The sequence below is a fragment of the Aspergillus pseudodeflectus genome (assembly GCF_044049435.1).
Source record: "Aspergillus pseudodeflectus strain CBS 756.74 chromosome Unknown BJX68scaffold_9, whole genome shotgun sequence".
Taxonomy (NCBI): domain Eukaryota; kingdom Fungi; phylum Ascomycota; class Eurotiomycetes; order Eurotiales; family Aspergillaceae; genus Aspergillus; species Aspergillus pseudodeflectus.
In genome coordinates, this window is record NW_027263785.1 from 380437 (window position 1) to 393866 (window position 13430).

General features: G+C 55.3%; 7 protein-coding genes across 7 annotated transcripts; 3 read left to right on the top strand and 4 right to left on the bottom strand.

Moving 5' to 3' along the window:
* Positions 1-278: 278 nt before the first annotated feature.
* On the top strand, positions 279-2403 carry BJX68DRAFT_217541 (uncharacterized protein). Its single transcript, XM_071037843.1, has 6 exons — positions 279-964; positions 1033-1417; positions 1483-1600; positions 1651-1718; positions 1776-1806; positions 1874-2403. The coding sequence occupies exons 1-6, from the start codon at positions 794-796 to the stop codon at positions 2232-2234; spliced, it is 1134 nt and encodes a 377-aa protein (XP_070902068.1). The 5' UTR covers positions 279-793; the 3' UTR covers positions 2235-2403.
* On the bottom strand, positions 2256-3198 carry BJX68DRAFT_217513 (uncharacterized protein). The gene has a single exon (XM_071037842.1). The coding sequence runs from the start codon at positions 3101-3103 to the stop codon at positions 2573-2575; it is 531 nt and encodes a 176-aa protein (XP_070902069.1). The 5' UTR covers positions 3104-3198; the 3' UTR covers positions 2256-2572.
* A 67-nt stretch (positions 3199-3265) lies between these two features.
* On the bottom strand, positions 3266-4787 carry BJX68DRAFT_253587 (histidine phosphatase superfamily; the record flags this gene model as incomplete). The annotated part of the gene is made up of 3 exons (XM_071042732.1): positions 3266-3369; positions 3404-4662; positions 4705-4787. The coding sequence occupies 3 exons, from the start codon at positions 4785-4787 to the stop codon at positions 3266-3268; spliced, it is 1446 nt and encodes a 481-aa protein (XP_070902070.1).
* Positions 4788-4936: 149 nt separating this feature from the next.
* On the top strand, positions 4937-5352 carry BJX68DRAFT_217544 (uncharacterized protein). Its single transcript, XM_071037844.1, has one exon. It carries the CDS (start codon positions 5029-5031, stop codon positions 5242-5244), a length of 216 nt encoding a protein of 71 aa, XP_070902071.1. The 5' UTR covers positions 4937-5028; the 3' UTR covers positions 5245-5352.
* A 67-nt stretch (positions 5353-5419) lies between these two features.
* On the bottom strand, positions 5420-6200 carry BJX68DRAFT_264019 (TspO/MBR family protein; the record flags this gene model as incomplete). Its single annotated transcript, XM_071044846.1, has 3 exons — positions 5420-5895; positions 5966-6077; positions 6153-6200. 3 exons carry the CDS (start codon positions 6198-6200, stop codon positions 5420-5422), a joined length of 636 nt encoding a protein of 211 aa, XP_070902072.1.
* A 203-nt stretch (positions 6201-6403) lies between these two features.
* On the bottom strand, positions 6404-7927 carry BJX68DRAFT_279991 (uncharacterized protein; the record flags this gene model as incomplete). Its single annotated transcript, XM_071048840.1, has 2 exons — positions 6404-7182; positions 7222-7927. The coding sequence occupies 2 exons, from the start codon at positions 7925-7927 to the stop codon at positions 6695-6697; spliced, it is 1194 nt and encodes a 397-aa protein (XP_070902073.1). The 3' UTR covers positions 6404-6694.
* A 504-nt stretch (positions 7928-8431) lies between these two features.
* BJX68DRAFT_264021 (uncharacterized protein) lies at positions 8432-13283 on the top strand (the record flags this gene model as incomplete). The annotated part of the gene is made up of 3 exons (XM_071044847.1): positions 8432-8815; positions 8869-11394; positions 11442-13283. 3 exons carry the CDS (start codon positions 8432-8434, stop codon positions 13281-13283), a joined length of 4752 nt encoding a protein of 1583 aa, XP_070902074.1.
* Positions 13284-13430: the final 147 nt, after the last annotated feature.

The following is a 13430-nucleotide window of genomic DNA, read 5'->3' on the forward strand; positions in this document are numbered from 1 at the left end:
GGACGAATGGGGCTCGATGGATTTGGAGTACCGTTGCGAGAATCCATCCCCAGACCAACTCCAGGACACAGGAGGTGGTTCTGGTTCCTCTGATCTGCGCTCTGGCAGGGGAACTGGGCCCCGAAGCGCGAATTAAAGTTCTCCAACGGGGTTGGAAAGCTCGGAAATCCTTCTAAGAGCGCCGATCAGTTCTAAAGGCGGGATTGTCTCCAAGAGTTGAAATGAGACTGTCCTATTTTAGCGGGCTTTAATCCTGGAATGTGCCATCCAAGCAATTGGCCAACGTTGCAGTGCAATTGAACCACCGAGTCTGATGCTATTGAGACAACCGTTGAACCTTCACCATATAAAGTCAAGGAGCATTGACTGGGGGTGGAAAGACGGAAAACGGGCTCGAATCAGGGATATGAATAGCTTCGCGTTACGTCAACAAAAGGACTAACAACAACTAAAAAGTCCCCGGCCCCACTAACCGCTGTCACTTCGCACTCTCCCGTAATGGTCCCACTCATTCAACGTACGACTACCCAACGCGGTAGTGATCCTATCCCAGGAGCGGGAGAAGGAGTTGTTTGACTTCTTTGGTCTCGAGGTCTGGCCCGCTCGACACGGGGTGGTGTTTGATGTATCAGAATGAGGGAGATGATGGACATTCTGTGCCGTCGGTAGTTTCGGTTATGGCGGTGGAAAGGAGAAGGTCTCCGAGGGTTCTCGTGATCCCGACTTTGTATATTGCGCACCGCTCCTCTGTGGATCAAGCCTTGCGCTCAGCGTCTGAATCGTAACCATCATAATGGAAGCTCCTCGTACCGGCCATCTGAGCGACGACAAGGGCCCGAAAATCCTCGCTGTGCTATGGGGGTTGACGGGCGTCACGACGGTCATTGTTGCTGCCCGGATGTACATCCGCGGGCGAATGCTACGCAATGTTGGCGTTGACGACTGGTTGATTGTCTTCTCGTTGGTATGATCACCCTTGCATTCCCTATATACTCTGTACAGCGTGCCTAGCTACAGATACTAACAGTTCAGCTCATGGGCCTCGTCTACTGCGCGATAACAACAGCCAACATCTCCATCGGCTACGGAAAACACGCCTATGTCCTCGACACAAAGACGGTCGAAAAGGCCAGCTTCCTCAACTCGCTCAGTTTCCTCTTTGGCATCATCTCCTTTGCCGTCCCCAAGCTCGCGGTTGCCGCGATGCTCAACCGCATCCTGAACCCGAGCTTCTGGCAGAAGATGTGGGTGTGGATTATCTCCGCGACAGGGGCTGCCATCTCTGCTGTCTGTATTGTCATGCTCTTCACCATGTGTGATCCGCCACGAGCACTCTGGGAGACGTCGCTGGTGATCGCGGGCAAGGCAACGTGTCGCGATGTGTGGATTTTGATTGATTATGCGATTTTTACGGGGGGTGAGTGGACAATCTACTTACCTTGTCAATATCATGGGCAAGATCTAATGATTTTGTCCCTCTAGCGTCATCTGCGTTTGTCGACTTGTACCTCGCAATCTACCCCGCGACGGTGTTGATGAAGCTGCACATGTCGCTGCGTAAGCGTATTGCCCTGTGCGCTGCTCTTGGGCTGGGCGCCATGTACGTTGCCCGCATCAAGGAACAAATCGGAGTCTCCGCTAATAGAATAGTGCCTCCGCCATGGCTGTCGTCAAATGCACGCAGCTAAAGGGTCTCGCTGACAAGTCGGACTATACCTGTACGTCTATACCCCAACACATAATCCGATCGATTCGCTAACACGGACACCCGCAAGACGGCACCGCCGACCTCGTCCTCTGGACCAAGTACGCCTCGCCTGCCCACGCACCTCCCCCTACCATACCCCACCATACTAACGAACTTCAAACCCAGCGTCGAATCCAATGTCGTAATAATCGCCTCCTGCATCCCCACCCTCCAACCGGTCCTCGAACTCATCCTCGGAAAGCGCAACCTCTCCTCATACAGCAACAGCAGAAACAAATACAAGGGCAGCCACCAGCTGCACGACTACTCGTATGAGGCGAGCAAGGGGTCCAAGCCGCCGCGCAAGACGGATACGACGATTACGGGGGTCGGGAGTCAGGAGAGTATCTTGCAGGATACTCAAGGAGGTCGGAGTAACGGCAATGGCGGGGATCCGTTACGCGCGATTCGACGGACGGATGATGTTACGGTTGAGTATGAGAGGCGTCCGCCCGTTGCGGGGGTGGAGGGGAGGGGGTCGTGGTGAAGTAGAGCCGGAGGGAAAGTAGTGCTGTGTATGAATAAGGACAATGTACACCCAAAAAGTCAGATCATCGTGTCGCATTAGAATCAAACACACAATACCACCAAGAAGGACTCCGTACCCTCCCAGCTCATACTTCCTCTTAGTATCCAACTCCGCAAACGGTTGATATGCCGTGTTTCTGTTTATCGGCCCTGTACTTGTGACTGAGTTTCCAGATGTTTGACCACTTGCAGCCTGGTACTGGCCCAGGGTCGCTGCATTCTTCTTCTGCCTCTGCAGCAGGAACCACATGGGGTCAAGTGCGGCGATGAGCGCATCTCCAACTGCTGCCCCAACCGTCATTTTGCGCTTTGTGCAATCAGTACATGTCCCATCCACTGTACTCGAATCCTCACTCCCGACAGTCTCATCTCCACCGCTGAACATTCTCCCGTCCGAGTAGGGTTAATAAACACCCCCAGTTTGTCTTCATCCCCACAACAACCCGAGGCCCTACTCGAAGCCCGACAACAAACGGCACCAGGCTTACAGACCATAACCTGCCAATAGCCCCTCTCTTCACCCACCGTCCGATTCCCCGACCCGCCACCGCGGCAATTCGTTGATGCGTCGGGACATACGTGTCGACAACCCTGGAGGTGTCGAGTTCCCAGGTCGGATCCGTGCACCCGGGCTTGCGGATGAGGCTCGTTGAAGCGATGCATAGCCCGCTGGAGAGGCACGTGCTTGTTGCTGTTGCGCAGCAGGCGGGGTGGGATTTGCAGGGTTTGTGGCTGGATGTGGCGTTCTTGCCGGACATTAGGAAAGCAGTCGCGCGCTAGGGATGGAGACCTGATGAAAAAGGGCAGAATGATGAGTAGGGGGATCATCGTTGCGGAGGGTTGCCTGGTATCCAACTTTGTCGCATGCCACTTGGGCCTGCTATCAGCTTTTCCTGCTCAGCGCAGCAGAAACAGATCTGGAAAGAATCCCTCAAAAAAGATGCAAACAGTGCGGTCTAGCCCGTGTTTTCAGATCCCCTAATTGACGACCTACATATGCCCAGAGAGCCTTCGCGAATCAGCTGCTGAAGCTGCCAGTTCCCTTCTCCATTCCATTCTCCGGCGACAGGCCTGCATCTGCAGCGCGTCGCTTCCTGAAGAGCATAAAAGCGACACCCGCAACGACACCAACGACACCCAGCGTCACAACTGCCCCAATCGCTCCAGCGACGGCGGTCGACATGTCGCCTGCCTTCTTCTCCTCACCAGACGCCCCAGCCTCGCTAGCCACCTCCGCTGCGCAAAAGCCCTGCTCACTGCCACAGATCCCGCACCACTCCGCGACCGTAGTGATTGCCCTCTGCTGCATGTGCTCGACAAACTCGGACCAGGTGAGCGTCTCCTGCTCACCACCGAATAACGAGAACGCCGTAAGCGGGGCACCGCCGTCCGAGCCGTTCCTGAACAAAAAGCGTACTTTGATGTCCTCAATCGCTTCTGGGAACTGTGTAACATCGTCCTCGGTCAGAAGCTCAAATGCCATGGTCGAGGCATACTCCGGAAGACCGAAGAAATCCGCAGACGCGGCCGTCAGGTTCAGCAGACCCGCAAAAGCCATCATGGTATCGTAGCTTCCTGCCAGGAGCGACAACTTGGTCTTGCCCTGCGAGGTCACGGTCTCGTTCAGATGGGACAGAATAGCCTGCGACAGTGTCCTAGCCCCGATAGCCATGTCCGGCTGCGAGGCGTCAAAGCCGGAATCGAACTCGTGGCTATCAGCCAGCGTGCGCAACTGGAAGAGCTCATCCTCGGTAACAGCGTCTTGCATGGAAGCGTTGTGGATCATCCCGGTGTTGATCAAGTCGAAGATATCATATGCGTTCTCGTACGAGAGATCCGCCTCGGTGTAATCATACACGTCTTGCAGAACTGGCCAAAACTGCCGATAGAACGGACGAGTTGACTCGACGCGCTCTGCATACACATCACTCTGTGCAAATCTCTCTGCGAGCACAGAAACCGCAGGGCACTCATCATCCCCCTTGATCCAGATCGTATCGGGACTCTCCTTTTCCTCGCCATGCAGAACAACATACTGATACCCGCCGAGCGGATTCGTGTACGTCGACCCGTTATTCAACGTCTGCGATGCAACCTCCTCATCTAGACTCTCGAGAGGGGGATACAGACCCTGGAGAAACGCCGTCGCCGTGTTGAGCAGAACAGGCTCATCTGGCGCAGAGGCGAAGATCTGCGCGGGGACGTATGTGTCCGAGGAGATGCCGAGGATTCGCTTCTGCGATTCTGATTCAATGTAGAGGCCGCGATAGTCGGAGCCGACTTGGTAATTTTGTTGCAGGCCGAGGTTGGTCAGCATGTAACCTTTGTAGTGCTTTGAGGTCCCTGCTTCGATCAGTACGACGACGCTTGCCTTGAACTTTTGATAGCTGGTAAGTGGGTGGTGCTTACGGTCTCCATGGCGAGAGTACACGGTGACACCGAGGATGGTCTCCGCAGAGACGGAGCCCAGGAGAGCACAGGAGAGAAAAGCGAGCTGGTGTTGGAGAAACATTGTTCCCTTCATGTATCGCTTCGAAAACTGCAGAGTCAAGGCACTCAGTCCAGCCATGCGGAGGCAAGAAACCCTCTTTATAACCTCACCCCACCCCACCCAGGGAATCTGACCTCGTGAACTTACATCCCACCTTCAACTCCAACTGCACCTGCAACACACGCACAGGGTCTTATCTGCATCTCCCAGGAGCAAATACGAATGATAATCAGCCAAGCCCGCGCCAAGATTGAAAACCCGGATGCCCAGCCCGCGGAGACCTCTTCTCCTCGGAGATGATTCGATGAGTCCGGTGCTAAGTTTTCGTATCGCATCTCTGCCCCTCATCGGCGATGGCTTTTGCGCGGCGCCGGGCTTGCTGTTTGGTCTTGTGGCGCGAGGTCGGAGAGGTCTCCGAGGAGATAAAATAGCCATATACACCATCAAAGCAAGAAGTCCCGAGATGGAGCTGAACTGAGGATGATCCTGGGCAATGAGTATACAAGTAGAGTCCCCTCTCACCATTAAAATGCTAGAGACTGAGAATACAAGGCCCCGAGTCTCCTTCCAACCCCAACCCGGCAGTATCTCCGTATATTAGATAAATAGCCCTCGGCCATCGCCAAAGCCCACAGATTACCAAGTCTATTACTTTACTCCTTCCGCCCCTTCACCTTCTTGTCCCCCTTCCCATCAAGATCCCACCCATTCAACCACCCAACCCCAACATTCAGATACGCCGCAAACCCCAACCACGCCGCATACGGGACAAAGCACCAAAACGCCGTGCGATCCGCATCCCAAAATATCCGCATAAGCACCCCCACATTCACAGACAGCGCAGCCATATCCACCGCGGCAAGAAGGGGCTTCCTCAGCCCGAAGAACAGCGGCATCCACGCGTAGTTGAAGAGCAATTGCGTCGTGTAGAGGGTCTGAATCGTCGACCGGGCCTCCGAGGCCGATGTGAGTGTTGAGAGTGGGAAGACGAGGGATGTTGCGGAGGTTGCGTGGTAGGCTGCGTAGCCCATTAGGGCGTAGAGGGTTGTCCAGGCGGGGGCGAAGAGCCAGGGGGGTGGGGCGAGGGGCGGTTGTTTTAGGGAGGTGTAGAGGGGTTTTGTGCCATTCCCTGCGCCTGTTGGTTAGCATATTTTCCGTACTGTATTGTAGAGAGCCCTGAGGGTGGAAGAGGAGCGTACGGTTCACCAAGTATCCCACCGTGCATCCTGCCGCGATGGGGGTGAATGTGGAGAGGAGTGGTGAGGCGAAGATCGCTTCTGGGAGGGCGAAGGACCAGGGCATGTTGTGCTGCTGTGTCGTGTTTGTTCAGGATAGATATCTGGGGATTGAGAAGAGAAGTGATGGCTGAAATCCGGGGGTTTTGACGGTGGGATCGAGATCGCGATCGGAATCGGTGACGGACGGTGACGTCATTGTGGCTGCCATGGTCCATTTGTGGTCAAAACAAAACAATCAGGTGAGAAGCTAAATGCTCCGAAGTGCAATTTGCGATTGGCTGACTTTTTCATAGTTGGTTGAGCAAGGTATAATACTCATGAGGCTGAATGGATGTCGTATGAGTGCCATGAGCCAGAATATATATCGCGGATGCCACACCGGAAAGGCCAAAGAATTGGGGTGCAATTTACCACTAGGCCAACAGACACCCAACCAGTTCTGTAGTCTTGGTTTCTAACGCGTACCCGCCCATTGGCTCACTTATCACGGTCTGTTCAAGGTATCCGACCTCCTCCTGACCAGGTCATCTCCGCTCAAGCTCCCACAAACCTCTCACAACGGGGTTACACACCAAGCTCACAGGATCCGGAAAGTGAGGCTAAAAATATCGCATGACTCGTTCGGAGCTCCTGTGCCTTGCTAAAAGATTGCCTAGATGGCCCTCTGTCAGCTAATAGCATAGCACCAACTCAAGGATCCATGGTGAAGCCCTGAATCAACGCCGCCCACCTGCCATGCATCTCCACCCAGTCGACGCGTGGAGGCCCATCCTGCGGAACTGCCTCAATGAACCCTCCGTCCGGCGTCGGTACCCGGCCCCGGGAAAACACACGAAGAAGACCGACTTGGTAAATCCGCCATTTATCCCAGATGGTTACCCCGAGTCGCCGGAATGGGCGTATGGCCCCTGTTCCGTAGTTTTTCTGCGCACGCGCCATCCTGAGGCTGAAGACCCTCATCAGCCCAGTTCGGGCAGACCGGCTTTCGCTGGATTCAGCTGTCAGGCCCCAATGTGTGCTGGCCGGTGTTTCAGCGGGTACTGGGGGAGGGGGGAAGAGGGAAGAGTGGGAATGGGCTGATGTTGCTTGGGGCAGGTGGAAGGAGGCGAAGAAAGGGAGCGGCGTCTCATCCGTGGGATAATGCCATATAGCCAGGGGCGGCTCTCGGGTATGCTCATCTAGAAGGTCACGGCCCAGCCATGGCGGCGCAGAATGACCGATTGGGAGCGCAGCCCTCGGGGTCTGGTGCGAGGGACCAAGACCCAGATCGGCGAGGACAGCGGAAACAGTCCAGATCTGCTCGGCGTGAATCGGGTTGATGTAATTCCACTCGAGATACGCATTTAGAGCGTTCAGTGACTCGGCGGGCCAGTTCCAGCGGCGCTCGGCGGCCATTTTGAGACTGGAGAAGTGTCGGAGGTGCCAGAGAGCCGAGGAGACGCGGTAGTGCTCGACCCAGGAAAAGGAATCTCTTGCTTTCTCCGCGCGGGTAGAGCCCGATGATTCACCTGCTGGGTGCTTTTCCACAGCGGAGATGAATGCCTGGTGCATGGTCCGTAAACAAATACATGTCAACCGTTCAACATGCGCAGCGATTCTGATTATCTGTAAAAGCTCTGCGACGTCTAGAGTTTTAGGTAGTGTAGCGATGGCTTCACATGTTCTTCTGTAGTCCTCAAAGCTCGAGCAATGGACTGACGGCTGATGTAGCAATGCAATCTGCTGACAGAGCTGGGTGACCACCGGTCTCTGCGTGATCGGATTTGATGCAATGAGGCTGAGTGTAATTACACGAGGGCGGGCCTGAAAGACAGCATGAACGCGTGGGGAGACTGAGAGAAGGCTATCGGGGCCGCTAAAATCATCACAGTGCGCCAGGATCGTGAGGATGATTTCGGCAGGCAGTTTATCGAAGGTGTCCATTGGCTGCGAGCTGGGGCGGACCCGAGCAGGGAGCACCTTGCCCGCGGAACGAATCGACACTCAGTGCGATGCCGACAAATCTCGCCAACTGTCCACGCAGGTAATGAGCCAGCAGCTTGACAGTTGATCGTGTCGCTCCAGAGAAACAAACGGTGTTCCGGTTCCTGGGCGCCAAGCCAATGCCAAGCACCAATCAAATGATTCTGTGCCATCTCGGCTGCACAACAGCAGCTCCACTCCGCGTGGCTCGCTCAGCAGGACTTTTTCGCAGGAGAAGGCCCGGAATGAAGGGAAAAGAATGTGGAACGTAACACGGTGTTGTTTCTGCAGCTGTCGGGAATTTCCAAGGGGAAAGGTGCGATAAATGTTTGCTTTTTCGACTGCCGACTTGCAACTTCTTCAATTCCCGAAGCTCTGGTTGCCATAACCAGCACGCACGCACGCACCTTGTTGGGGGTTCAATTCGGCCAATTTCGACGGATTCTACTCTTCAAGGCATGAGGAATGCCATCAACAACAGAGATATCAGCTCTCGGGGTCGGTGTGCTGGGTGTTCTGCTCGTGTTGGGATGCAGCGGCCCCGCGTTCGGGGAAATTCTGCGTCAATGGCGACTGTTGAACGGATACCGTGCGATTCGACTACATGATTCGGTTTCAGAGTCATATTCAGACCCACATTTACCATTCGAGACCGGATATGCAGACGAAGATGGCGACGCGAACGAGCGGTCGATCGCTGATTTCGAGCGCGCGACGAGGTGGCAGCGGTGGGTTATTGCGGCGCTTTCCGTGATTGGATTTGGGGTTTCACTGGCCCAGGTTGTTGTTGGTACATGCTCACAAGGAGGATGGTTCGCGCTCTTCTCATGGGAATACTTGGCGAGTTGGGTGAGTTGCTGATACTCTTATTCTTGCCATTGAGAGCTAACGGAGTTGTGTAGGTGGTGTTGTGCATCCAACCAATCTCCCTCTTTACGGAGGCATCTTGCGTCAAGAGGTACTATCTCGGAATACACGGGTTCTGGGCGAGTCTGATCTCAATCCTCGTCATTGGCATTCAAACCGCCGTCCTCTGGAGTGCAGGGAAACCCCTCTCGACTAATCCCACATGCACCATTCTCCTCTCCACGCAACTCGCCCTGTATACCCTCCGAGGCCTAAGCTGCCTCCTCCTCCCGCGCCGCCCACACGTCTTCTTCGAAGGCCAAGTCGTCGACCAGGAATTCAGCGCCAGCGCCTACAATCGCTTCACCTACGGCTGGGCAACGACGCTCCTGCGCTACGCGTCAGCAAACAAAGGTCTGACCATCAACGACCTCCCAAAACTGCCCTTTGCCGCGCGCGCAGAGACAGTCCACCTCCGCCTCGAAGGGTTCCTCGGTGGCCGAAAGCTCTGGGTTGCGCTTGTGCGACGACACATGCGGGCGTTGATCGTGCAGGGATTGCTTAGTCTCGTCGTGTGTGTACTCGGGTTCGGACCGCAGGTGGCGCTGTATAAGATTCTGACGACGCTGGAGGCGCGTGAGGTGTTGAGCGGGGATTCGGTCGAGGCGTGGGTGTGGGTTTGTGGATTGGGAGTTCTCCTTGCGCTGTCGTCGAGTATTGAGTCGTGGCTCTGGTGGTTGATTTATTCCGATCTCTGGGTTCCGATTTACGAGGGGCTGTCTGGACTGGTGTTTGCCAAGGCGATGCGCTGTAAGGATGTTAAGGCTGCGAAAAGTGAGAGGAGGGATGAAGAAGACGAGGGTTGGCAGGGGGAAGATGACATGGAAGTCGAGGACCCCGAGGAGGTCGAAGAGCAGGAGAAGAATCGCCAGAGTATTGTCAACTTGGCAGCCGTCGACTCGAAACGTATCGCGGATTTCGTGACCTTCAGCTACCTGATTCCGTCCTGCGTGATACGACTCGGCATTGCGGCGATCTTTCTTGCTCGACTCATCGGCTGGCCCAGTCTACTTGCTGGGATCGGAGGCGCCATTCTACTCACCCCGTTGAATTCCTGGCTTACGAAGCACTACGCCGTGGCACAGGAAGAACTGATGAAAGCAAGCGACAAGCGCGCTGGAGCCGTGACCGAAGTGCTACAGGGAATCCGCCAGATCAAATTTGGCGCGATGGAACAGCAGTGGCAGGAGCGGGTCAAGGAGAAACGAGAGACTGAGCTGAGTTTCTTGTGGAAGACCTCGGTGTATACGACGGGAATGGTTTCGGTGTGGATAATGGGTCCTTTATTGCTTTCTGCGGTGTCCCTGACGGTGTACGCGCTGACCCACGGTAACCTCTCTCCTTCTGTCGCGTTTACAGCACTGTCTATCTTTGGCTCGTTGGAGTCTTCACTAGCCAGTCTACCAGATCTCTTCTCGAAGGCGATGGAGGCAAAGGTCAGCGCAGACCGCATCCACGACTACCTGCAGTCCGCAGAGAAGATCTCAAACGCCGCAGAAGTCGACAAAATCACCTTCACCGATGCAACTGTCGCCTGGCCATCCGACGAGGAAGACGAGGACAAAGGCTGGGAGTGCGACCGCTTCTTCCTCCGACATCTGGCCCTGCAGTTTCCTCCCAAGGGGCTGAGTGTGATTGTCGGCAAGACCGGCTCAGGGAAGAGTCTCCTCCTCGCTTCAATCCTCGGCGAATGCGACGTCCTCGCGGGATCACTCGCCGTCCCTCGACCTCCGCCCCCGGACCGTTTCGACCACCTGGCCACACGCGCGAACTGGATTCTCGACACCGCTGTCGCCTACGTGTCCCAGAATCCGTGGATGGAAAACGCCTCGATAAAACAGAACATTCTATTCGGACTGCCGTACGATAGACAGCGATACCGCAAGACGCTCTTCGCTTCGGGACTCGAGAAAGACATGGCGATCCTTACAGATGGGGACCTGACAGATATTGGTGCCAATGGGATAAACCTAAGCGGCGGACAACGGTGGAGAATCTCTTTTGCAAGAGCACTGTATTCACGTGCTGGAATTTTGATCATGGATGATATATTTAGTGCGCTTGATGCGGAGACGGGGAGGCATGTCTATGAGCATGCACTTACTGGGGAGCTTGGGCGAGGGAGGACCAGGATCCTTGCTACGCACCATGTTGGGCTGTGTCTTCCAAAGACTGACTACTGCGTTCTTCTCCAGAATGGGTTTGCGAGTGCGGGGACAGTAGAGGAGCTGCAGGCGACAGGAAGTCTGACAGATTTCATGGGCAAGATTGAGGCGAGCCGGGAGGAAAGTGAGCCGGTCAAAGACCTGCCCAAGAAGAAGCGCTCTTCGATGGCGAGTGGGAGACGCTCGTCTGCGTTTAGTATGCACACGATCCGCAAGTTTATGCAGGAGGAGAAGCGCGAGACTGGGTCCATCTCGATGAAGGTGTACACCACGTATTTCAACAAGGGGAATGGGCTATGGTGTTGGATTCTTGCCTTCATTGCATACGCAGCGTTTATGGCGCTCTTGGTTGGTCGAGTAAGTCTTGATCTGATCCCTTCTCTGGAGGAGAGCTAACAAGTCAGTCATGGTGGGTGAGCGTGTGGACATCATCTGGCTCGAATCATGCCCAGTCGACAACCATGCAACCTGTCATGAGCGTTGACGAACCCGCTCCAACGCACGACCTCACCTACTACCTCGCCATCTACATCGGCATCTCCGCCGCCGCCTGCCTAATTGGCACCCTGCGCTGCCTCGCCCTCGCCCTCGCCTTCATCGAATCATCCCGCCACCTCTTCGACGACCTCCTAGCCACCGTCCTCCGCGCGCCCCTCCGCTGGCTCGACACTGTCCCCCTCGGCCGCATCCTCAACCGCTTCACCTCTGATATCTACCTCCTCGACTGGCGCCTGGGCTATGATGTCGGGCACCTCGTCTACAAAGCCCTCGAACTGCTCGGCATCCTAGTCGCGGGCGTGACCGTTTCCCCTCTTCTTCTAGTCTTGGCATGCGCCCTTCTAGTCCTCTGCATCCGAATTTGCTCAGACTACCTCGCCGGTGTCCGCGAGATCAAGCGTCTCGAAAGCAATGCGAAGAGTCCCGTAATCGAGAAATTCAACTCGAGCCTCGCGGGTCTCGCGACAATTCGAGCATTCCACAAGACGCAAACCTATCTCCAACAAATGTACGCACTCATCAACACACACGCACAAGCATCATGGTACCTGTGGCTCTTCAACCGCTGGCTGGGCTTTTGGATGGCGCTCGTCGGTGCGCTGTTCTCAACGCTTACCGCCGCGCTGGTGGTATACATGCCCGGTGTTTCTGCTGCACTGGCTGGCTTCGCAATGAGCTTCGCGCTGCAGTATAACTACGCTGTTGCCATGGGATTGCGCTTCTACGCGAACGTCGAGATCGATATGAACGCCACCGAACGCGTTCTCGAGTACACGAACATGACCACGGAGACCCAAGGCGGCTACAATCCCCCTGCGGGCTGGCCCACAAAGGGGAGAATTGAAGTCGAAGACCTCGAGGTCGCATACGCACCGGACCTTCCGCCCGTATTGAAGGAAGTGACCTTTACAGTTGAGAATAACCAGCGCGTTGGCGTCGTCGGACGGACAGGCGCGGGAAAGTCATCGCTGACACTTGCGCTCTTCCGGTTCCTTGAATCGAGACGCGGACGCATCCTGATCGATGGACTTGATATATCGATGCTGAAATTGCATGAGCTTCGGAGTCGACTGGCCATTATTCCGCAGGACCCGGTATTGTTCTCTGGGACGGTGCGCTCGAATCTCGATCCGTTCAACCAGCACTCGGATCTCGAGTTGTATAACGCGCTCGAGCGCGTGCACCTTCTTCACTTTGAGGATACTTCTACCCTCGCCTCTTCCTCAGCCACAACACCAGGCTCGCAAACCCCGCCGCAGACTGACCCTCTAAGCACAAGCGCAACACTCACCACATCCTCCACAAACACCACCACCACAACTCCCGCCCGCAAACCCCACCTAATAACAGGCCCCTTCACCCTCTCAACCCCCATAACAACCGCCGGAAGCAACCTCTCGCAAGGCCAACGGCAACTCCTCTCGCTCGCGCGCGCAATTCTCAAACACCCAAAAATCATGGTCCTCGACGAAGCAACGTCCGCCGTGGACATGGAAACCGATGCGCTGATCCAGCAGTCCATCCGTGAGGAGTTCGGGCGCGGGGACTCGAGTCTGCTTGTTATTGCGCATCGGTTGAGTACCATTGCAGACTTTGATAAGATCTTGGTCATGGATGAGGGGCGGGTTGTGGAGTTTGGGAGTCCGAGGGAATTGATGGAGGTCCGCAATGGGGTTTTTAGGAATTTGGTCGAGAAGAGTGGGGAGAGGGCGGTTGTTGAACGGATGATTTTCGGGGGAGAAGACTGATTTGGGGTTCTTCATATTTCGATTAATCTCTATTGAGCAGTGAGATGCAGAAGAGGACTAAGAGTGATTTGTTCGAGTTAGCGGGAGTTTGTTTGCCTTTGAGTGGGAGGTAATCTATCGCCATCTTGTTTTGTACGTTGTAGACTG